Source organism: Branchiostoma floridae, chromosome 3 (genome assembly GCF_000003815.2).
Source record: "Branchiostoma floridae strain S238N-H82 chromosome 3, Bfl_VNyyK, whole genome shotgun sequence".
In the NCBI taxonomy this organism is placed as follows: Eukaryota; Metazoa; Chordata; class Leptocardii; order Amphioxiformes; family Branchiostomatidae; genus Branchiostoma; species Branchiostoma floridae.
The window spans coordinates 8,867,479-8,893,623 of NC_049981.1; the positions used below are offsets into that span (position 1 = coordinate 8,867,479).

Genomic DNA, 26,145 nt, shown 5'->3' on the forward strand with positions numbered 1-26,145 from the left:
ATACCAAAATTACATAAAATGTAAAACTTTACTAGTACATCATCCTCACTAAATTTGGTGATCGTAGACGTAGCCGTTTTGAAATTACGAAGGGAATCCCAGGAATCCTGAAAAAGCCTGGTCTAGATAGGGTTAAACTAAAATAAAACAATTAAAAACAGGAAACAACTTAAGGAGTAAACCTGGTACGTACATTTGTACATCGCCTTCCCCACTGAGTTCGGTATGATATTCCTATAGACCGTAGTTTGCAGAACGGATCTTGGCATCAAGAAATCATCAGAAGAACCAAGCCAAATGTCTTCTGAATTTCTACCCACGTATGTCAGCCCGACATTTCCATGTTTTTGTAGGATTAAATCCCAATAGTAAAGCAATTATATCACAGTTAGAAAATACAGTAAGCACACATGGAGGATATGAGCACGGAAACTAATTGGTCACCCGTCAAAAAATGTGAAAAATGAGTAACAAATATCACCAAAATCAAGTTCAAATGTCCCTAGCAATATTTTTTTACAGATAACGGCCACAAAATTTTGCAGTAAGAGAGGCGAAATGCACTACCAAAGATGGCATACTGGTGTATGCAATACAGTCTATATAGTAGAATGTACCACCTGGAGCCTCATTCTGGTGCCATGGCTCCAGATGACCCCCAGGAAATCCAACATAACTGGAATTGACTCTATTGTCGATCCTGCCGGTAGAGATCCCGATCTGCGCCCATCATCAATTATACGGAAGGAGTCTGGTGGTAATAACTGCAATCAGGATTACTGCCAACAGGTATCAACAGTCTCTATCCATACCCCCCCCCCCCCATTTTGTCGGGCTACAAATCGCTATCAAATAGAGATTTTACCAGTCTTCCAAGACATGCTATCAGTTGGTGTTTTTACATGTATGTCTAAAGTTGTAGAGGGGAGAGCATGTCACTCGTTCTCATTGAAATGTAAACAATGCCATTTTTTGGCCAAATCGGCTTTATTTTCAGTAAAACTGCCGGGTTGTTTAGGAAAAATTCCTCTTTTAACCATAGCCAAAAAATGACAACGTAATATTTTTGGTCCCATTGGTAATACATTACAGGGCAAGTAACGTTACCGGTAAACTTTGTTACAACAGTAGTCTTTACCCTTTTTTTGTCAAGAGGACATACTTTATTGACTACATCATATAGATATAAGTGGACGTCCCTAGGGGCATTTAAAAAGTGGGCCACTTTTTTACACCAGGTCAAATAGAAAGCGTAGAAAGCATTGAACAATGGTGACGTTAGTTACGGTTATTTCTGTACAACATTTTGTTAACCAAAGTTGGATACAAATGGCAGTCAACAACCCTTTCTTGTTTCTTTAGAAAGCCAGAAAAACTACAGCGTCACAAAAACGGTCATTTCTAGTCTTACACGTGGATAATATAACCGTGGCAACGTTCGTACTCGTGGTGGTAACGTTTGTTACCGAATTTGGCGACAGGCATAAACCACCTCACACAGCCTCCAAGATCAGTGACGGGAGCGATCTGACGTGATCGGGCAAAGGGCCTGGGTAGCTGGTTTCAACTGTCGAACAATCAGTCTGTGAACTGAATTTTTACATTTTTGGCTATTATTTGAATTCTTCGTTTCTTCTCAGGCGACAGCCATTTTTTAGGGGGTAGACTCCCACCCGTGGCTATGATAATCTTCTAAGCCATGAACCAATATGAATATTGTGGTGTATCTTTTGTAAAACATTACAGGGATTGTGGAAAAACCAAGGGACCAGTGATTTTGTCTAAAATTTGCTGCATATAAAGTCGCAAAGGCAGGCGACAACATTTTTTACATTCAAATGGGAATGAGCCATATGTCTAAAACTGTAGAGGGAAAGGCGTATGCTAAAGATGTACAGGGAAGGGCATATGTCTGAATGACCATGGTTTTAATTTTTTCCATTCCCAAATTCACTTACAATAATTCTAACGCTGCGAGTCAAATGACTTTATAAGTCATTGACAAAGACAACTCTTCCAACTTTTGTAAAACGTCCTATTTAGAAATGGTACTAGAGACTTCAACAACAGACAAGTACATGTATAACTTTTAAATTTGTTTAACGTCTTACTGAAAATGACTGTAAACGCATTAACGGTAACAGGGAACATGAGGTTGCCGCAGTGTCTGAAACAGTTCTGAAGTACCACAAACCTCTAAAATATATGTTAATGGCATTTATCGTTGCTCTGAATTTATCTTGCTCCACCATCACCTACAAAAACAGTGCAGTAACATGCATGCGCCTTTGGAAGTGCGTCAGGATAGTCTCAGCTACTGTTGTGCGCTATACGTCAGCTGCATGTAGACATACAATTTCATCTTACATTTTCGTACAGCAGCAAAAAGTATGACCTCTACACTGAACGACTCGTCCTTAACCCTGTTTTAAAAGAGTGATACTTTTATTTTATGTCAAAGATAATTAATCCAGTTTGCTCCTTTCTTTTAGAAATCACCTCCAATACAGTTGAGCCCCCTGCAACCACCATACACCTAACATCTATTGCTGCATCAACAACTACACGTTCTTCTTCAACAATAACAACTGTGATCACAACTAAGATGCCTACAACTCACTCCACTCAAACTTCTTCAAGGCCAATGACTAGTACTCCTGGAGTGACCACGTCATATGTGCCCACCACATGGAAAACAGGAACACCAACCACACCACCTGCTACAAAGCCAAGTACAAACTCCCTACTACAAACATCATCAAAAACAATGGATGCATCAACAGTAGCAAAGCCACCCAGAACAGAAAATGTAGCCACTGATGGGCCAAGTCATATGACTCCTGCGTCGCAGGAAAAAGGTAAATTTATTTTGGATTTTGTCAACGTAACAAACTAACCCCGCCCTACAACATGTCTAGTTACTCATTACACAACAACTGTCTGGATATCCACATAACTGCGAACACACACCAAGAAAAATAAACACACCAACTAACTACAATACAATGTTTTCACATGGGTGGTAAGTACGTCCAAAAGTCAAAACTAAGTGTTCACATAAGTGTGATTGTAAACATTATTATTGTGTTTACAAGCTTGTCAATATCTACTAACTTTGCCCACAAAATCGCTTTTCTACTGTAGATCCCAGTGCCCAACATGACCTGGAGACTGGTGCCATCGTTGCCATTATCTTGTCCTGTGTCCTTGTCCTGCTGATAGCTGCTGCTGTCCCTTTCTTCATATATCGGAGATGGTCGAGTACAAGAGGATCAAGGACGGATGTTCCACATTCCTTTGGCAATCTTGTTTATGACATGGGGAATTTGGGATTAGACAATGGTGTCGGTAAAAAGGGAGATGCTGTAGCCATGGAAATGGTGTCAACTGGGTAGAAAAACAAGAGTTTAACCTTTTATAAACTATCATACTTTTATGGAAGTTACTATGAAGTACGAAACACACACCAACTAAACAGATAGTTTTATAGAATCTGCATATATTTCTGTGTTAGATCATATGTAATTCGTTTTGATAACATTGGTTGGCCATGAGAACTGCAATAGAATGTATTTGTAGGTGTAGTTACCTAGAATCGAATAAAACTCTCCCTTTGTAGGTAGATCTAGAGTAAAATAATTTTTTATAATTTTAATAATAATTTAACTTGAATCGTTTACACTAAAGCTCTATATTGTAATGACATAGTACCTTGATAACAGATTTTTATCATTACCATTGATTTTGCCTTCTAAATGCTAATGAGTGACAATAGGAACGATTAACAACATATATAGCCAAAACATTTTTTTTATTTCAGAAAGTAAACTTTGCAATTAGACAGAAAGAGATTGTCAGATTGATAGAATTTATAAGATCTACTTCATGTATATTAACCCGGCTGAATTTGTATTGGACTTTCAAAATCTGGACTTTATATGGTTATCGACCAAATTCTAAATGAAGGCAGAATTAGATGATGTTAATTTCTGTGTGATTCACTGATGTAGAATGGCACATGTAAGGAGACACATGTACACCACAGAGAATGCAATAAAAGATGATGGAAAACATATTTTGTTGGTTATATCCTTCCTAGGCCTCCCTTGCACTGTTATGTTCTTTTTATAATTCATTGTCATGTATTAATTGATTTTTTAAAGTGCGAAACAAATAAATAAAAACAGATTAGAATAAAAAACAAAACTAGAGTTCGGTGACCTCAACTTCCATGAAATATTTAAAGCTCTTGTAAATTTTATGCAAATGACTGGTACATTTACATGAATTAACGAAGGTTCATCATTGACTAACCTACACATGTCACAAGTATAAAATTCTCATAATTAATCATTAACTGGTTAAGCGGTTTTGCAATTTTCGCATATATTATGCTTATGTTCCATCTTAATTTACATGTATTACATTTATTGTAGTCCAGTTATTGAAATTATGCAATTTCCAAATTAATTATGCAAATTAAGTACTCATTTGCATAACACGTTTATTATTATGAACTTCGCCTAAGCTACCCGCATGCCTAAAATGACATCAATCCGTGATATCGATCAATGATATCAGTTGTCCTTAACGGACTGTCTTGGCGAAAATGCCCCTGCAGTTCCAGAAATAAATGTGAAACTTGCCCCACTTTGTCATGACGCTAAAAGCTATCTATCACCAAAATGTCAAGACAATATCATGTCTGTGACAAGAGATACATTGAAAAAACTGCTATGATAGATTATTCTGATTAATTATGCAAATGCACTCCTATTTTGCATAAGTAGTATTTAAATTTGTACACCATTGTCTAAGGTACCTACGTAACAAAAATCATGAAAATGCGCTGTTTCCTTCTTGAGCTATCCACTTCTGAAGTTTTTGACAAAGATGCCCTTGCCATCCCAAAACTAGTTGCTAGGGGGCTCAAACTTATGTCACTTCTTCCCAAGCACAAGAGCTATCTAGTACCCCAAATTCGTGACCATAGCTTGTTCTGAAGAGAAAACACATCCAGAAGTTGCGCTACAGTACCAAGGCTAACCGCTAGGGGGCCCAAAATCTAATCATTTCCAGCTTTCATCACCTACCAACACACCAAGTATGAAACCAATCCACTTAGCCGTTCTTGAGTTATCTTGGTGACCGACACACAGACAAACGCGACTGAAAACTTTAGTAATTACAAATAACTTAAGTAATGTCAAATCAAAGAATGGAATATACAATATAAAGTAATAAGTGATCAAATGGTGAAGCTAGGTCCCTAGGCATAATGTACATCGGCAGGTAGTCGTCCAGGTACATATGTTGTCTGTAGTAAAGCTGCCATTCAAGTGGGATCTATAATAAGACATAAAGAATTTTTGACACACTGTAGAGTGAGGTTTGAGTACATGTATTGGCGGATGTCTAGCGGTAAATTGTTCCAGATGACGGCAATATGACTACAGTAAGAGAATTAAAACGTTTCAGTTTTACATGGCTGGGGTACAAGTTAAAAGTGGTCAGTGGAGCGAAGTGATCTACTTGGTATGGATACATTGAGGACATGAGAAATGAAATTGTTGGTGCAGTAGATGTAACGGAAGCATTTGAAAAGAAGGTATCACAAAAATGTCTCGTCTGTAGACGGTAGAAAGTTGGTTTGGGCTAATCTGTCCGTATAGTTTAGTTCATAATCATTGCAGATGTATTCACTAGCAGTAGCACGTCTTTGAACGCCTTTTAGTTTGTACAGTATTTTGCGGTGGCCATGCCCGAGAACAGTAGTCTAAATGTGGTATCACCAGAGATCGATACAAATTGAGTTTAACAGTGATGGAAGCATTAAAGCTTACGGATCTCTTGATCATTGCAAGAATTGAGCTACAGTTGGATTATCTTCTCAGGTACATAAACATTCCAAGATAAGCTATGTTGTACATGAACAAGTCATCGTATCGACTGAGTACAGAATCTGACATGCTATAAGGGTATTCTGCAGGTGATGGTTTACGTGCGACACTGACAACTGAGGACTTAGATGGATGAAATTTCGTCCTCCAGGTTTCCTCCAGGCTACAAGACGGGCTAGGACGGATTGAAATTTAAAACAATAAAAAATTGAAATAATTGTTCTAAAACATTTAACGTCATCTGCAAACGTGGCGGTTTTACCAAATTGAACACATTTCGCCTTATATCGCCTTCTTAGGAACCGTTCTAAAAGATAGTCGCTAAATAATGCAAGCAGAGCACCCAAAAGATTTCATTTTGTGCACAAGGAGCTTATCGGAGACACTATCAAAGGCTTTGCAAAAATCCAAGAATATGACGGCAACTTGCCCAGATTTGTCCAGACCTAGCTATTTCAAAATTGACTTCTAATAGTTGGGTGATATACCCTTGAAGAACCCATGTTAAATGGGAGAAATAAACAGTGTTTGACAATAATGGATATAGTGAGTTGAAAATTCATCTTTCGAAAACGTTGCTTGTAACGTTAATACATAATTTGGTGAAATAGGTCTATAGTGAGACACGCTGCTCTTGTCCCCCTTCTAAAACATTGGGATCACATTTGCTTTCTACCACATGGAAGGTATTTTCCTATTAAACACAGATAAAAAACATTTTCAAGAAGAAGCTAACTGAGCTGCACACTTATTTAGGACCATAGCTGGAAGGTCGTCCGGTCCTGTGGCCTTTGTAACTTCCAGGTTTTTAAGAATGGATTCAATATTGCTGACAGTAAATGTAACTGAGGAGATGCTTGGCACACTCGAGGTATCAATCAAGTCTGACAACGGGGTCTGTACGATTAAAAAGGAGTAAAAGACACAATTCAGCCTTCTTCAACACACTCATTCTGAATTCTGTCAGGTAGATTTTTACACTTTGTCCCAGTGTGGAAGAAAGACAATTTTGTATGTTTGCTAAGTTCGATGTCTCCCAAATAAGTTGCGGAGACGCCTGAATTTGCTCAGTGATTTGATTTGCCTGTTTTCCATTTGGCTTTAGCCCATGCTGTGTGTTTGCATTTTTTAAATGCCTTACTTCCGAGTCCATTCAAGGTGGTGCAGTCATATTCTTGATGACTTTTTGGGGGTATGAATTTGTCCACAGCCGCTTTGGCTGAAGTTAACCATCTCCCAGATGGAGTCTAAACAGAGACAGGAATCGATGGTTTCAGACAGTGGGAATGGTTATAGATAGGTATTCAAGCCAACAAAGTCACAATTCTTACAAGTCAAGACATCGTAGCATTTGGGATGTGATTGAATGTCGACTTTAAACTCAATAATAGAGTGATCAGTGTCAAATTCGAGGTCCACTTTGGATACAGTAGAGAAAGAACCTCGTTAACCTGTTTCAAGTAGAAATCACCAATAATGGCAATGAAAGTACGAGGGGTGATTAATATGTCCTCGGCCTTACCCAGAAATAATAAGCACAACTCAGATTTCAAAGCATAGATGTCAAATATAAAGTCATATATGAATGTGTACCAAAATTGAAATTAGTGTGATCATTACTTTGTTACTTTGTGTGATCATTACCCAGTAACGTTAGAGAAGGGAGAGGACAAAAAACGTGGACACTTGAGCTGCGACCTGAGGTGTGCGGGTCAACTTGATGACAACAACAACGCTGATGGAAGTCAGACACCCACTTCTTTATGCTTGAAATAGAAATAGAATCATTAATTAATAATTTGACAAATATTTTGACAATGTCTTTAGTTAATGAAAAAGAGTTGACCCACTCGTCTGATCATAATTCACCCTTGTTTTTCTCGCCACTTACCTTCTAATTTTCAAAAAACGAATGCCTGGAAAGTTATTACTGCAATGATTTGAAATTTGGATGATATTGATAAAAGGCTACTGTGAAGTTGTGCTTCGAAATCTGAGTTGTGCTTATCATTTCTGGATGAGGCCGAGGACTTATTGATCACCCCTCGTATTAACCGATCAATCTTTGTCTCCAAAGACGTCCAATCAACCCCGGGCAGGTTGAAGTCCCCCATTACAATGAAATCCGGAACTTTTCTGGAAACAATTTCCAGTGTGAATTTCAGGTCACTTGAAAAGACATTGATATCGTGATTGGGCGCTCTATATATATAATATATCATGATTACAATTTCTGAGTGAAATTCGAGCTTATAGTACATACAAGGATTCTTCTAGATAAAGGCTCGAACTCACACAGACGCCTGGCTTTCTAGTTATGAGACAGCGCCAGAAGAACCCCTCTACCTCTTTTACCAGGGTTCATAGAGAACCTGTCCCTACGTAGGATTTAATAGTCATTGAATGGAAGGAGTTCAATGTAATCACTTTGTGTGTTCGCACCTATATCTCTATGTTCCGCATGCCGCAATCGCATGTGGATTGGCATGTCGTCTGTACTCCGTTGGGAAATGATGCACATTCTTATTTTTCGCCGTAGCTGTTTTTATTATGAATGTAATAATTTCAGTTTTCACCCCTACGCCGTCCGGTATAGTGGTTCAGGTCTTCCTTATGATCGCGCCTAAATTGTTGTGGTAATTGGATACCGTCAAGCAGATGTTGTCCTCGTAGGAATATGCCATCTCGTTCGGGCTTTGCGTTTCCAGTACTGAGGTTGGTTTGATATAGCATACTGTTAACATTTTGCGCGGTTGATAGTCATATGCATTTTATGGTTAGATCGTGTTTAATCCTTGGGATCTTTTTTTTTTCGCGGTAGCTGTTTTCATTATCGATGTAATAATTTGAGAAATCACCCCTATTTCCCTGGTATTGTGGAACAGCTGGCCTATAGACGACGGGGTTTGCCAATTACTTATCTCCAAGCAGATATGGGGTTATATTATGTCCACAGCTGTCATTGACCCACTTTTTGAAATACTGTAAATGCATTTAAGTCGCAGGGATTTAATTTCGCGGTAGCGGGAAAAAGGCTTTTCGCGGTGGTTTTACTTTTGCGGTAGCACCCTGCACTATAGTATCTTAAAGCCCTGGGAAAATGTTCGCGGTGGTTTTAAATTCGCGGTAAAATGGCCAACGCGAAAACCGCGAGCATTAATCCACCGCGAACATTTCTGCATTTACAGTAGTGTGCGTCTCTTCCATTGTGAAGCTGTGTTGTTGTTTTCATTTTGTGTCGTTCGATTGAGACGCTGATTTCGCTGTTAATGCGTACAGAACTGTGTTTTGAATTCGGCAGTGATAAGTATGTTAGCTTTAGTTTTTGGTATAAGCTGATGTGATGTGTTCTGTATGCGATATAAACACCAAGTCATACACCACAAAAAACATCACAACCGACATAAACCATAATTAGGTCACAGAGTATGTTACCTACGGTCACTTGTTTATATTTATGAGCGGTTAAACAGATACTTATTATACCTGTACGCTAACGAGAGAACATGTAAATATTGTTCAGGGAAAGCAGTAGAAGATGAACTACATTTCATTTGTCAATGTTCACATTACAGTTCCGAAAGAAATAAACTTTTCCTTAAAATCTGCAAAACTTTCCCAAGCTTGTATCACCTTACCGACCAACAAAAATCAATCTTCTTGCTTAAGTCGGCCAACCCCTTAATATATGAACATGTTGGACAATTCATCTCCTACTGCATACGGAAAAAAGTGAAACACTCTTTCAAACAGTGTGTTTCTTTCAGCATCGAATCGGGGACATTCACAGATGAAATGTGTTTCATTTTCGACTGCATTCGTTGTGCACTGCTTACAAATTCTTTCATGAGCAGGTAGCTTTTTATATCTTCCTCTCTCTATTTCTAATGGGTGCGAACTAATTCTTAACTTAGATATTGCTGAGCGCCCTACGGATAACTTATGGAAGAAACTTTGAATGTAAATGTCATTCAATCTTCTCCTTAACAATGTACAGGAATAGCCGTTGTCTACGATGTCTGTATTCCAGATGTATGAGTAGCCGCTTTTGTTAAGTATTCCCTTTTACATGATGAATCCAATTTTTCCTGCGACTATTCTCTGGTAAATATTGTTGTGACAGAAGTGCGTCTACTTGTAACGGATGTGAAGAAATGTTCAATTGTCTGAGTCGTAGCCAGTATTTGACTAAACGGATTGAAACATCTACATCAACTGCTTTACTTTGTATGCAATTAGCCCTCGGGCACGAATTTGCAATAAAGATTATTATGCAAAGAAGAGAATGATCTACATGATAGATGTGAAAGTTTCAGATTTGTGATATATTGGTAGCTAAGAGAAACAAATCCAAAGCCTACCTACCTACCTAATCCAAAGCCAGCTTGCCCTACTAATGGATTACAATGGTGGTGGAATCGCCTTTGACATATTTACCAAATTACTCGCAAACGCGCGGTATTGTGCTATGCTAACCTTATCAATCCGAGCCCAGCTGTTTCCTGGCGACATCCGGCTGAGCCAGTTGCGTTCCCTACACTTTAGACAATCCATCATGGCTATTCTACTGTCATTCTACCGCCATATTGACATATATCAAAACTTCCAAGCTCTGTGTTCCTCGTGAGTTCCTGTACACGTGAGCAATAGTCCCTGGGGCGATATGTCCTCTGCTCGTAGGACCGCCTTTCATTGAGGCAATGTCTTTGTGCGTGAGTTAATAGCATACGACTGCCTTGGCCGACCTCTCAGGAAGAAAGCTATGATATAAACATAATCTTTGCAGTTGAACTAATTATTAAAGATTAAAGATTTACATTAATTGTGCAAATTCAAATAAATTGCTGTCACTCATAGGTCAGATGATAAGACTCGCCAACCAGCAGTTGCTAAAGCAACGGAATATGATTTTGCCGATCTTGTGCCATTGGGAAAGGCACTTTACACGACTTTCCTCACTTTACACAAGTGAAAATGAGTACTTAGCTTCGGCTAGGGCCGTCCCTCGGATAGGACGTGAAATGGAGGTCCCGTTTCTGGGGAGAGCCATACCCAAAGCATGTTAAAGGACCCCCACACGTGCGATGGTGCGGTGTGCAATGGTGCAAAATCCTTCCGCCTAGAATTGGTGATTCTCTACAAATCACCCGGACTCCAGGACGAATAGTGACATATCAGTCACTAATGGAGGTCTGTATAACCATACATACATACATACATATTCATACTTGATTTTAACAAGTTGAAGCATTCACATAATTTTTCTTCCATTGGTTTATATCTTTCATTAATGTCCTTTAGCGTGAGGTATGGACGTCCTCTTCTGCTATTTGCTTCTGGGGAAAAAAACAGTTTACCGGCTGGTTCGCCATGTCGAACAACATGTCCAGCCTGACTTCGGTTGAAATGGATGGAAGAGTCCCATACAGTTCTTTGTTTGTTGTGTGTTCCCACCAAGGTTTGTTGTATACAGCACGTAGCATCATGGTGAAGGAACCATCCAGTTTCCTGGTCAGAGAATTGTTCGTTGTCCAAGACTCACAGCCATAAAGTAGAATTGAGATAATACAACATTGGAATACTCCAGTTTTTGTTTCTTTTCCAACTTTTTTGGAGCGCATGTATGGCACTCCATGCTTGGCCAATTCTAACTTCCATGTCATGTTTCACATCAGTGTAGCTCCCCAGATATTTACAATTAGTAACCTTCTCGATTACGGACCCATCAGAGGCATAGAGCTGATCTATAGATGTGGGATTTAAATGAATGAATTTAGTTACCTTCGCCAAGAAGGTTTTATTTTGGGTAGCGTTTGTGTGTATATATGTGTGTTTGTAGAAGACCACCGATAACGCCTGGATGGATTGTATTGATATTCGGTATGTGGGTAGGTCTTGATGAGACCTGGAAACGGTTAGATTTTGGGTACTGCAGCGGAACTTTATGGTTTGATATCTCGAGTTCTGGACATGCTGTGACTATGAATTTGAAGTGCTAGACAGGTCTTGATACTGAAAGTAAGTGGTGTAGGTTTGGACGCCCTAGCGGCTTGTTGTGGAACTGCAGAGCAGGTTTAGTGTCAGACATTGAAAGGGAATAACTCAAGAAGGTGTTGACGGATTGTTATGTTTTTTGGTATGTGAATAGCTTATGTGATGCTTCATATAATTACATATTGGTTATGCAAATTGCAAGATAATTTGCATAATTAATTGAGAAGTTGTCTAAACACGCTCAGTTCCATTATAAGACCATTGCAACATGTGACATTTGTAACTAAGAAAGAGAAGAATATTGATAGATATATATTATGCTAAATAAAGACCTAATTTGCATAATTAATGAGAAAATGCTATAATGTTAGTGTGGTAAATGACGGTAACTACTCACTTGTAGCATTTGGAAGTTATGTACAGGTGAACATCGTTTAACATTAATTATGTAAATGAGGTCCTCATTTGCATAGAGTATCAGAAAATGCGATAAAAGCCTTCTTTCTTAAAATAGATTGCGTGCGTCTGTTGTTTGCTGGAGGACATAATCAAGTAATATGGTTTGTGCAAATGAGGCTCTCATTTGCATAATTAATGACAAACACAATTAATACAGCAGTTGCAAAAGATAGAATCATTTGGCGAAGGTATGGGGTCGTGGAACTGTAGTTTTTTATGCATTGATGTACAGTCCAATAGTTTGACATGCTGCTTCGACTTTGCTGTAAAGAAGGTCTTGGGCAAATTAGCTGGAGTCTTCAAGAAGAGCAATTTCATCTGCAGAATCAAGGTCAGGAAGGGTCTCCGCCGGGTAGCGACGACTACGGCGGCGGTGCAGGGTGAGACCGTCTGTGTCTGTGATGTCCGCATTGCACAATCCAAACATATAATAAAGAGATATGGGGCAAGGGGGTCCCCCTGCAAAACACAAGTATTGATTCTGAATGGATCCGTCTCTCCATCAGGGGTAACTACTACAGCAGAAGTGTCTACATACATGGCTTTAACTGCGCTGACAACATCTGATGGAATACCATAAGCATCTAAAATTAAGAACAATTTGTTGCGATCAATAGAATCTAAAACCTCACGGAAATCAATAAACACAAGTACAGCTTCCTTTGTCTCCAACTTATTAGCATATCAATTCATAACTTTAGGTTATCAACCTTCAACAGATCTTGCTCACTGTCAGTGACGAAGGACAGCGGGTCGATGCTACTGAAACATTTGACCGTTTCCAAAGCCATATCCAGTTGCATTAGTAACTTATTGAGTTACTCTCCAAGCAGAGGTTAGATTTTTTTTGACGGCACAGAGGTTTGTCCGCGGTACAAAATAGATAGCCTAGTAAAACGACTAAAAAACTTCAAAAACAGCCGGAGCCTAGGCTAACTATCATTCGGCGTGCTTTCACCATTGAAACACCATTTCCCATATACTCGTGAGTTAAGCTTTACTTAGATCCCATTTTGTGACACAATATGTTAACTGTTCTTCATGTACTCCAAGAAGATACAAATATATATTACAACGTACTAAAATATGCAACAAAAATACGTTTGTATCCATACACATGAATACACATGTTTTTCGATTTTTTTTACTTCTGTGGCAGCAACAACTGACAGTTAATCGGGGGGAAATGACAACAAAGAAGTCAGCGCTATCACTATGCAGAACAGTAGGGGGAGTGGCACCGACCGTACCGGTCGCTTCTCTCTCGCCGCCGGCAGGCGCTAGGAATTGTCATCTAAGTCAGCACCATCCGCTGATTTTCCAGAGATTTTTTGCAAAATTTGTCCATATTTGCGCGCCGAGTTTGTCCGTCAACAATGACGGAACTTATCGCAAAATGTAACTAAGGCCCACTTTACATTACGTTTTTCGCGTTAGCGGGACTGGCGTTAGCGGGGCTGCGTTAGCGGGAGCCCCGTGTAAAGAGAGTTCCCGTTAACGTACTCCCGTTATCGTCAAATTTTCTCCCGTCCACTCCGAACCGTACGTACGTAGGCTCAGCGGGAGTCCCCGTCAACGCCAAACTGCGTATAAAGAGAACACGTCGGGCTCGCGTTAGCGGGAGTCAGGGTTTAGACGTTTAGCATAAAGCGCGCGCGTATTAGCATATGGAGCGAAAATGCTGGGTACAGATTTCCAAAACATTGGAGGAAAATTGCCAATTCTTATGTTCGCGGCGCGTGCACTGTCTGAACCAGGTCTGAGACTTATGAATTTCCCGAGTGCTTCAAAGCTTTATTTTTACATATATGTATACTTTAAAGGAAACCAAGTTTTTATGGCTCTCTCTCAAAGCCAAGAAAGTTCTCCTTGGCCCTCCCCCAAGCCGAAAAAAAAATTCTAGACCCTCCCCCTAGACGACCACCTTCCCCACGCTAAATGTCCTAGAGTGAACCCTGTTGACGACCGTCAGAAGTGGAGACCTTTTGTGGACAGACAGGTCACCTTGCAAAATAGAATTACAGACTGCCCCTGTGTCTGGTAGCTATGGGACTGATATGAGATGATGATGAGTGATGAGAAACCCTTTTTGGAACAAGATTCAAGATACATAACGTTACAGATCAAAAACAATTCATTTACATTATTACAATTCATTTGTCCATTCTTGACTTATCCTATGTCAATTTACCCTTCCAGGTAGAAATGCTAGGATAAACCATGTAAAGGTAAGCTTCTGTATCTACTTGCAAATGTTACCTTTCTAGTTGATGATATCAATTCTGTAAACTTCAATTAGGCACATTCGTTATAATTCCGCTGGATGTGATTCAGTGATCATATTTAATCTGGCTTTGTCATTGAAAGATTAACCCCATGTTGTCACAGATTTGGTCTGGGCACTGCATTGTTACCAGATAATTTCTTTTCATATATAGGGTTTGGGACAAACATGAACAGTGTAGCACTGCACTCAAGTTGCTAAAGGTGACACATATGCATAACAACAAGCTTGATAAGGTAACGTTAAAGCTAATCCCATATCACTGTGTCTTGGGCATGGTATTGGGATATGGAGCCCAACCCCCTCCTCCCATTGTCTTTTACTTCCAAAAGCGATGTCTGGTACCAATTTGACACTTGGTGTGGAGTGAAGAAATTGGCACAAGATCGGTAGCATGACAGTACTCAAACATAGGACCTCCGGGCCCAGATTGGATCATACGAGTAGATTGAATCCTGAATGTGTTTCTTCCTTACGTCTTAGCTTAACGGACTATTGAAGCACTTGATGTGGCTCAGTTTATGTTACCCGTATACCTGATACACACCTTAGCCAAGAACATACTGGGCCGTGAAATTAGCGCTTCTAATCAACTCTGAGAAGGAGATCTTCTGCCGTCTCTGGCGCAAAATTGTTTTTGTAGTCGCTGTTCCGCATCTGAAGTATTCATTCTGACAAAGCAAACTTCATGTTTCATCCCCCAGATGATAACCATGCGAAGAAAAGGGAAAAAAAGATCAGCATGGACTTAATGACGTCGACTGATACGTGTAAGATATTCTGCTTGAATTAAGACATGTTCTTACATCTTGTCATTAAGGTATTCTATTCCATTAAGTCATTAGTGCAAATGTGACATATTGCCCGACTCTCCTAGTAGATGTTCGGCTCCGACTTCTTTCTTTACGTGTTTTAGGTGTCGCTGAACACGAAGAAATGTGTAAATTACGTCAAAACACAGTCGGAGGGAACCTCTGCTTGGAGAGTAATGTTGCTCGCACTTCTTATTTTCAGTGATTATTTGTTTGTATTTCATAGCCGGCAAACCGCCTCAAGGCGCAACGCACCATGAGTCCAGGCTGCATATCTGGACTGATATGCATCTGATTAATTTGATTTCATATAATAGGGATAGATCTCAACTCTTTTCGATGGGTATAGTTGGTTTATTGACATGCCCGAGGTGTGGCTCTCCCCAAACACTGGCCTCCATTTTACGTCCTATCCGAAGGGCATATCTAAACGAAGCCTAAGTGACGGTCTCAACGTCATTTGCATCTCCGGAGACTCACCCCAGGACCTCTGGGTTCTGGGCCAAACGCCCTACACGTTACCGCAATATGACGCCAGATCATGCACATCTGTCGTCGGTCCTCGTGTCGCAGTCTAAATGTATGCCACTGTATCACGTCTAATACTGCTACTTATAATCAAAATCTCTGCCTCTTTGTCATCAGTCCCATTCCATTGGCAGACAACCCTCAACACCGTTGATGATACGGATGGCATTTGTGTGCGCATCAACTTTCGTCCATTTTGCAGAAACATTACCATAATGTAACTCGTATAAACAGATGCAAAATGAGCAAATATAAGCAGTTAATTGCTACAAAAATATCAGAAAACGGGTACCAATTTCGTAGTACATATCTCTATTCCGAAGTAAAAAAAAAGAAGACGTCAAAGAACAGAAAGAAGAATATATTGGTCGGCATATCATATTCTGTGTGTCTCGTCTTTGCCCAAACCTGTCCACTTAGATTTCATAATGAAGGCACCTTTTTTGGCCACACTATTTGTTTCTAATGGCACGCTCACATCAGGTTTCGGGTTCCCAGAGATAGTCATCGATAGAATCGAATCAACATGGCCTAAGCTGCCTCTACCTACGGTACGTAACGTCCAGCTGTTATGGAACATGAACAAACGAATATATCAACATGTGGGCCGCTTAACGACGTGTAACTTTAATCTTTGGCACAACATTTTTGTTCTCGCATCTTCACAATATAAAGGTAAGGTTTGGTATATATTGTTTCATGGTTGCTAAAGGCCACTTCGAAGTCCCAAGCTTCTCCAAACTCCCATGTCTATCACTTGTTTCGACCAATGGCATCCTATGTTGAGAACCATTAAAAGTGCATCGGAACAATCAAACAACACAGATGATTCAGTTGATTAAAAAATCGAATTAATCCGTTGGGATCAACGTGTCCAATCAAGTAGAGTGCCCGAGCCATCGAGTATAATCAATACAATCCTATTGCGGGTGAGGGAAGATGCTTATGTGGTCTTAAGGCCTCGTGGGGAATCAGATTATTCTACTGATTGTCGTAAACAATTAACCAATGGTACTGTAACATAGCAATTGTTTTGACCTAACTGCCCCAATGCTAGTGCTAGAATTTTTGTATTGTTGAAAATGATGTATCACTATAGCATGAGAGATAGGCATATCAGGTTATGCCCATCTGAAAAATATTTGGCCAGCAATAAAACAGAATAAGCATCTGAAACTTGTAAGTGCCCTGTGGATATCAAAAATACATATGACGTTACTTACCCTATAATATGGAATACGACATTACGTTCTTCGTTCCCCGTTTCAAAATCACACGAATGCTAGAAAACATTCGCTTGTTTTAATATGTTTTGCCTACTACTTTTATGTCACTTATGTGGAATATTTGCAGAGTCTATGTTGAAGTGGTCTGCACTAGAGGGAGAAAGACTCCAGTGACAATATGTCCCCCTGACACAATTATTCACCACAGACCTCAGTATAAATCATGCGCCCACAGCGTCAAACAGGCGGAGAAGAAAACCAGCGACCAGGCATTGGTCAAGTGCTGATATTTCTTCCCATTGAAATTAAATTAGCTCTTTCCCTATGTATAAACGAAAATGGCGTTTTGAACAAATCGGACCGCTTGCTGAAGGCAGTTCATGAGGTGAAGATTTATCATTTTCTATGAAAGAAACAGGACCTCTGTGATACCCAGTCTGGTTTTGATATAGTTATAGATACAGGTACCATGTTCCACGTCGTTTTTGCTTTATTTTCCGTACCTACTGTGAATTATCCATACTGGCAGTAATACTTAAATCTCTTCAACCGACTTTGTTTGAACCCAGAATATCTATGGGGAAATGTGACAAAGTTAGCTTCTGTCTGCAGAGCAACGTTTCAATCTGAATAACATAACTATGTATAAAGCTAATAGTTACATCGATTATATCTTCAATTATCTTCAAGTTTGCAGCGTTTTGTTGAATTTTTGAAATGCTTAGGTATTTGACACAAAATTAGCAATACATTTCTCTTTTTAACGGAACATGTCATTTAACTAACATTAGTTGCTATTTATAATTTGCTAAAGTCACTTTCTGGACATTGTAGTTTTAACTTAAGTCAGGATAACTGCTAATTAGGCCACAGTAGGTAAATTTTATGGATGACATCAGCGCGCGCATTAATTTTCGCCTGATTTCAGAAAAAAAAAAGATTTTTTTTCTTCTATAGGGATGGTCAACATGACGATAAAGTACCAAAATAAGCAAACATGTTGTATTATAGCCTAATAATTGTACTTGTAGAAGTGACACTTGCGAAGTACCCAGGGCTGTAGTTGTAGAAATGAAACTTATTGGATAGTTGTAAAAGTGACACCAATATGGAAGCCATGAGTGTGGTTACCAACTTTGTTGGTGATGCCAGTCTACCACACTAGTGTCACTTTTACCACACGAGTACATGTCTTGAATACATGAATGAATGCCTTGTTGGCTCTGATACCATGTTTTGTCCCTTTGATTCTTGTTACCACAACATTCATCACAACTTTATGGTGCCTATTTTTGAAAATGTAGCCATCTTGTTTTTTTTCACCAATCTTGTTTTTTTTTCGCCCTATCGCACTATTTTTGCAGCCTGCAGAGGATGTCATCCATAAAATTTACTTACTGGGGCCTTACATGATTCGTTTTCTTCTGGTCTTTTCTGTCGTGATATTGATGATATGAGAGTTCTTAGTAGCAATAGAATACGGGGATACTTAACATCTTGTCTCAACGGTTGGTCTACTGGCGATGAGTTGTAGATCTATGATCTCCTCCATTTTCTTCACTTGAGCCCTTCGCTTAGCCTGGTTGATCTCCGCTGTGGTAGTGTTGAACGCCTGCAAACTTGCGATCGAAGACATCATGTCGCAGAGAAAGGCAAGCCATCCGATCTTGAAGGACCAGCCGTACCACCAGTCCACGGGTCTCCAGATGTCTCCGTCGCTTTCCACGTTCCGGTTGAGGACGATGATGAAGAAGATTCTGCCGAGGAAGGAGACTAACCCTGATGTTACGGACATCAGGGCCGCGACGCGGTGCATGGACGGCTGAGAGGAACAACAACTACCCATTTGGCAAAACAGTCCTATTAACAGAAGACAAATGGACCCACACTCGGCTGCAATGGCACCAATGAACTTGGGCACCTCGGCACGGGGAAGTCGCTGGATGAACGAGTCGCACCGTTCTTCTTGTCCTCTTATCCTACTCTCCCGACAGAGGGTCCAGTACCCGCAGTGAAATGTTATGTAGAGTTTCCAGTGGCTGATTTGTATTTTGGACCCGTTTATCTTGCGGGTGTAGTCCTCCACTGACCCTCTGACCTTCTCCGTTCCTTCTGTCCAATTCGACGTCACGAAGGCTGTGATGGTAAGGCCTATGGTCGTCAACGACAAAAGGAAAGCCAGGCACGGGCAGCATGCGCGCGATGTCACCATTCTCACCCCACACATGTCCACGTCGGTGTGCTCGGCCGCCTGCTGATTGACCTACATTGACTGAAATGAGGATTACCTTCTCAGAGGCTCTTGTCCTCTTGCTCCAAGCGACATGAGTAAGGTAAATCCGCCAGCTTTAAGGTAATAAAACGGCAGGTGGGCTAATACCCACTCACCCACGCACAGCACCTCCGCTAGTCTCCCTGTACATCTCCAACACTGATTAACCCATAGATGTATAGCGGGGGTATGTAAGGCCAGGATTGGAGCATTTCTTACTCACCATGTGACACAAAGTGCCAGAACATACATCTCTTGTAATACTTTCTTCCTTTGCTCCAGGGCACGTCCCCAGCCTTATAAGATAGCTTCAGTCGTCGGCCGTCTAAATCAACATCTCAGAAGCATATGGAAATGTGCCGCCACGGTTAGAAAAAAACATATTATAGATGATTTGCATACGTTTGTACGATAAAAAGAAGATTTTGGATTCTGTTATGTCCCCCACTACGGCAGCCTACTATGTTTTTTTTCTGCAGGCGAAGCGACAATAAAAAAGACAAATTGATAAGTTATCATGTTGATATAAGCTGGCACACATGATGGACACCATGGCACGTGTAGGTCAAATAGGTTCTAGAATAGCAGACTTATTCGGAATCAAAAAGGTATTAGCATGTATTTGGGCTGGATTTTAATCTGTTTATTTTCATCTGACAATTTAGTATCATGGGTCACTTTAACGTCTTTGTGTCATGTAACAAAACATTAGTGCAGCATTTTGCATCATGAATCTCATAAGTACTAATAAATGTCTGGAGAAATCAGGCTATATTTTCTTATTTTCATATTATCTTAAGATTCATCCAGACTTCCCTTAGGCATTACTTGATAAGATACATGTTGTCACATATCAAAATATACGTTAAGTTCCATGTCTACCTACAGCAAAATGTATACCTATTGAAACCGTACATGTACATATGCAAGGGGTGTTCCAAACCCTCCAGACAAAATCTAAGGTGTGTGAAATTGTTAGTCACAGATCGATGGAGGCGAGATGTTCCCTTTTTTGTAATATTGTGTCTAGGCTGTATCATTGCCCATTTGCCGATGGACAATGATACAGCCTTGATCCTGGTAATACGGCAGTGCTAGTGAGGAATGCAGCGCACATCTGTTAGCCTGCAGCAAGTCTGTATGATTGAATCTGTGCTGTTTATGACTTTGACGGATGATTTACCTTTGATCTATATTTTCAACAAAGTCCTACACACGTCAAACGAGAGGCCAGAATTACTGCTGAATCATAATTTAGGAGACGCTTGATAGAAACATGTTAGATGGGGAACGTTAAAGAGGACGGGCTAGCAACCTCTCGCTGTAAAATATCCCTGCTACAGACACAGAGAACTCAACCGCTTTTGAACATTTTAATCTGGGAACCGGTAACTTTACAAACATCTGAAATCCTTAATGTCGATAACTTGCCTACAGGTTGTTCTCCTTACCCTCCTGTGTGGCTATCAAAGGTCTAAACTATCGCCAAAAAGTAGTTACTCAAGCAACTGGATATGGTTTTGGAAACGGTCAGACGTTTCGGATAGAATCCACTATCCTTCGTCAGTAACACTGAAGTGATCTGGAAGAAACTGATCTTTGATACCCTAACTATGAATGAAGACAATTTTAGATGCAAACTCAGTTATCGTATATTTAATGCACATTCAAATTGCGTATTTGGCAAAGAAAGAAAGTGTAAAGAGCAAATGTCAAATGGTACATTTTAGATTGCATGTACGCGTTTTCACCGACGAATCATATACCAGTACCTGAGCTCCAAGTCCTTGCCATTCTGTGCTCTCCGTTGTAATTACTAGTGCCCTACCGCGATTCCATCTTGCTGAAGTACGTCATTTAGGCGAAGAAAAGACGTAACTACCAAACGTTATCTTTCCAGTTGTTAATTTTGTAAATGATGCTGGGAGCCAATGCACTTAGAGTACGCGACGTGCGCACTGGATTAAGGTCCGCGTTAATTCCCCCATCTACGAGCGAAAAAAGCCAGGCAGTAGCCGATCATATCGTGTGGTGTGTGTTGATGGATGTGTTGGGGTTATTTAGGATTACCAAAAGCATTACTATCACACTCCACCACTGCCTTAACATATACATGGTTGACTTTAATGGACCCTGAAGGCGAAAGGAATCTGAAGTTATCTAGAAATAGTTCGCGAAACGATTTGGTCTACTCATATGATCCTTAATTATTTTTCATAGGTTCGTGTTAGTTGCAATGAAGTTGGACGTGTATAATCTGCTGCACAAAAATCTTGCATGAAATAACGTTCACCAAAAAGGATATGTTTTCGGTAGCGTTCGTGTGTCAGTGTCTGTCTGTCAACACGAAAACTAGAGACGGCCTAGATGCAGATGCATAGTTTTGATATCCGATATCAAGAACTTTTCGCACGACAATTGTACATGGTACAATGTATGGCAACAGCTATTACACAAAGTACAAATAGAGGTGTAGAATAAAGTTTAACATCCTATAGTTAACACAACAACAAGGGCTAACATAATTCTGTGATATAGTGTTGCTATGTAGTAGACTAATCATTAGTTTCAGTATTCTTTCTAATAACAAAGCAATATATTTGACTATTTTTGCACTGTGGGAGCTGTGACATCTTAAGATATATACAAATCTTTTTGTAGCATCGAGTCTCTTGAAAACTATTGTACTTGATTCGAGACATGTGAATAACTAATTACGTAAAATAGCATATCTATAACATTCCATTATAAAGTGAAATTCATCTTTAATATGCTTTGGACAGAATGGACAGAACCTTTGGTCAGGCGATATAATGTAGTATTCTTAAATGAGTTTACTTATTGCTTTGCGAGTTTCAAAGTTATTTATATAATAAAGGTATGTTTCTTGCTCATAACATCCCTGACCCTTAGGAGGTTGATCGAGGAGGAGGATTGTCTCCAAGAAAGGGACCTCCTGTCTGTCATGCACGACAGAGTCATCTTGAGGGACTTCATAGTGTCACCAGATGTATGACTGAACTGAAACTGATTTGTTAAGAAAAGACAGTTTTAAATTATTTTTGATAGAGCTAAACCCCTCATGTATGTATTTTTCTTGCATATATCTTGTAGTGGGTAGGGCCTGAAATACCTGGAAATGGCAAGACCTTATTTGGTACTGCAGCGGAAACTTCTGATTTTTATATCTTATGTTCTGAACATACTATGATTATGATTTTTGAGTGGCAGATAGATGAGATGGAGAGTAAGTGGATGTAGGTTTCCCACCTCTAAAGTATATTTTTTACTGCAGGGGCCGATTTTGTTTAAAACCTTGAAAGAGTATCTCAACGGGATGGCGGATCTTCATGGTCTTGAAGAGACATGTAACGTTAAGCTGCGCATATTTATTTTCACTCCGCTTACCGTAGGTACGCTAGGGAGTGAAACTATTATGTTCGTAATGTTTCTTCTTTCTTTCTTTCTCCTGTCGCGATCTTTAAAGTGATTCCTCTTCGTCGTTCCTGAACCAAATGACTTGAAATTTGGCACAAACGTAGAGTGTGCTAATACCCAGACCCGTCTTTTTATGTTGTTTTTTTTATAGCTACGTTTAAAATGATTTTATGGATGTTTTTAGGTGGTGTTCTGACCGAACTGTATAATTGTGCCTCCCGTGCTCAGGTATTAAGCTCTAAAACTACAATACATTAAGATTTACAAAACAGACTTGGTGTAAATAAATATACAGTGACTAATTAGCTTTGTTCATCAATACATATGTATTAGCTAATCATAAGTATAAAAACAGTATGTGATCCTTCTTGTCTGAATACAATGTACATAACTTTATATGTATTTGTTCTGATAATGTCATTGCAGTGGCACAGTGCAGCCATGCTATCCAATTGGGTTTTACAAACATACACTTCACTGAAAACGGCTGAGTAGGACAGTTCTGATAAGCATATTTTGGTAAAGAGATTTTGTTTAGCAATATCTGTTTGTATGATGATTGATAATACTTGTGACAATCTTGAATAAGTACAGCAACTGCCCTTGTCTTCTTCTTCTTTTGTACTGCCAAGCCTCTAATTTTAGAGATCAACGGCAGATTGCCCATGAGTTATTTACAACGCAAGTGCCCAGTACAAATAGACAAGGGAAAATAAAGGAAAAACGCTAAGGGAAATGAAAACAAACTGATTTTGTGTGTGCAAAGGACAGGACAAGTGAGTTAAGTGATTTAATAGAACATATATTTACATATATACAAGACGTGTGGGGGTGGCTCAATGCAGCAGGGTCCTGCCCAGCTAAGTTTTGAACTGGGAGAGAGACTCCGCCTCCGTCACACCAGGCTCAAGTCCATTCTACTCTCTGATGGTCCGAGGCAAGAACGAGAGCCATGCCTTGTGTACATAAGCAGGAAAACCACGCTATTGTCTGCTGTGGGTATGTAATACCAAAGTTTAGGGTCTCATAACGTGTTCAATCGGTAGAGGAAAATACGACACAATTTACGTTTTTGAAATAAAAACTTTCTTTCTTGAAGAACAACGGTGTCTTCTTTGTAAATGTGTGAATCACTAGCATACAGTGTGCGTGTTGTAATCAAGAAATAAAAGTGTGATTACTGTATGGTACTAGTATGAAAGAACCGTAGTTCCGAGTCATTCGCAAATGGGATCTCGTTTCAAATTCAATTTTGGAACAGTCTATTTTTGCAAGGAGGAGCGGAGTGAAAATAGCTGAATTTGCTCCTAAGCATTGTTCACATTGGGGTAATGTTTTTGTCAGGGTCTGTGTGTTCTCAAAGATTAATCATTTTCTATATCTTAGCATGTCAGTAGTTATGGAGTTCTGAGGACGCACGACCATTTTTGGCACCGTGGTGTGTTGCAGCCATTAGAAGAGTTGATGGTCGCCTACAGCCTGGAGCTGATTAGATACTCTCCAAGCAGATTCGGCCACTGCCTTAGTTGCTGTCAAGTGTTAAGATAAACAGTTACCTGGACATAAATGGAAACATGTTGGAAAAAGTGTACTATTACTGGTAAAGAAAGTGTCAAACACCTTATCCCACACTTTATTATTTCACGAAGGTTTGTGTCCTACGGACTCTTTTTTGCTCACCATTGTAAAGACGTCACCTCACTACCTGACGACGATATCCGTTTCAGGTGAACTGAGTGTGCTTGTATTTATTACATTTTGTAGAATGTCCTATTTGGTTTGGAATCAATCTTTTTTTTAGTTTTGAATCTAACGCCATCCGTCATGAACCGTCTGTCCATTAACACCTATTCTATGTAATGATATGTAACGGTGGTGTAATGATGTATATGTAAAGGTGATCTCCAGGGGGGGGTTCGTTGGTGGTTGTTGGTATGGTAATGAGAAGTCGGTTGGTCTATTCAACACGAACTGTATAGCTATCTAATTTTACTGTACAAATTCTGTATGTTAAGATTCTACAGTACAATTCATAATGTTCATTAGAGATAATCAACAAGCCTTGTCTTCACATGTAGCAGGCAACGGTTCTTCAAGTAACTCTTAAAACCCTCTCCAACAAGATTTCTTCAGTGTCACTGACGAAAACTAGTGGATGCTAGTTGAAACGTATAACCGTTTCCAAAATCAGTTGCTTGAGTGACTGTCTTTTCGGCGTAACTCTTGCCAATACCATACCTTTAGCAAGACAGAGGATGACTCATTTTATTGTGGATTCTATACTTTATACCAAGTCAAGTCAAGTCATACACCGACGAGAGAAATGCCCCCTTTGATTGTATATAATCGTATTACATGTATTATTCAAATAAAAAAATCACATTCCTCATGCAAGTGGATAAATGAAATTTTCTGATTTCATCTTTTCATGTTTACAACTGTCTTTCAAGACGCGAGACGGATTTGAAAGTTGAACCTGTCGTACTACTATACTAGCATGCATTAGTATGAAACCATTGTCTTATTTCAAAATGCGTGCCTTATCGCTACGACCTGTACTTAACGTTAAATGATAACTGTACAATAAAGGTCTTTTATTAATCCTTTGAGCCCGATTTCTTGTCACATTTTGCCATTGCCTTTGCATCAGCTACGTGAATACCATCCATAACGTCTCAACTACTGAGCCGGGGCATCGGGAAGTCTATGTGTAGGACCCATCAGTCATGTATCCTTGTCTAACGCCGCAGGCATGCTTTCTCTCATCTGCGGTGTCACCCGTGTGGCATCATGAACACTGTTTCCAACATTGTCCAACAGGACATGTTAAAGGCTATGGCTGGTAGTGAGTTGGGGAAAAGTCGGCTGTGGTTGGCTGGTTGTCGGCGAGGTTGGCTGGTTATCAGCTGTGGACGGAAGGTCTGGAATGGGTTGGCTGGGACAGACTGATGGTTGGCTGGTGGTTAGAAGTAAGTCAGCAGTTAGATTTGACTTCCAACCACACCATAACAACTGGTGAATTACTCCCAACGTTTTCCCAACCTTCTCATGACTTGTCAAAAACCTTAGACGAATCTTTGCTGACTCATTCTCAACCAAGTGCTTTTTTGTGAGGGAAATATGGTTAACTTTCTCTCACCCACATACACCAGACAGTAAGGTGCTATTTCCTCTTCTCATGTTCTTCTCACAACGATGCACCAACTCTGAAAAAAAAGTTATATATGTGATT

The 26,145-nt window shown here is 39.8% G+C and overlaps 3 protein-coding genes across 6 annotated transcripts in view; 1 reads left to right on the plus strand and 2 right to left on the minus strand.

Annotated features, from left to right (window-relative positions):
* The window catches only part of LOC118411665, an 84,607-nt gene extending 80,532 nt beyond the window's left edge, over positions 1-4,075 (plus strand). Inside the window, exons 51-52 of the mRNA XM_035814142.1 lie at positions 2,493-2,858; positions 3,145-4,075. Of these exons, the coding sequence (XP_035670035.1) occupies positions 2,493-2,858; positions 3,145-3,395 (617 nt within the window). The 3' untranslated portion in view covers positions 3,396-4,075. The remainder of the gene's footprint in view (positions 1-2,492; positions 2,859-3,144) is intronic.
* A 14,454-nt stretch (positions 4,076-18,529) lies between these two features.
* Positions 18,530-20,279, minus strand: LOC118412203 (germ cell-specific gene 1-like protein). The gene has a single exon (XM_035814924.1). It carries the CDS (start codon positions 19,428-19,430, stop codon positions 18,693-18,695), a length of 738 nt encoding a protein of 245 aa, XP_035670817.1. The 5' UTR covers positions 19,431-20,279; the 3' UTR covers positions 18,530-18,692.
* Positions 20,280-22,348: 2,069 nt separating this feature from the next.
* Positions 22,349-26,145, minus strand: part of LOC118412083 (anthrax toxin receptor 1-like) — a 29,820-nt gene continuing 26,023 nt past the window's right edge. The window contains exons 18-19 of one of the 4 annotated variants that reach the window (XM_035814714.1): positions 26,053-26,119; positions 22,349-25,819 (exon numbers count right to left, since the gene is read on the minus strand). In XM_035814714.1, coding sequence (XP_035670607.1) covers positions 26,090-26,119 — 30 coding nt within the window. In that variant the 3' untranslated portion in view covers positions 22,349-25,819; positions 26,053-26,089. Of the gene's footprint in view, positions 26,120-26,145 lie in introns of all 4 variants that reach the window. The other 3 variants (XM_035814712.1, XM_035814713.1, XM_035814711.1) reach the window with 3 other exon arrangements.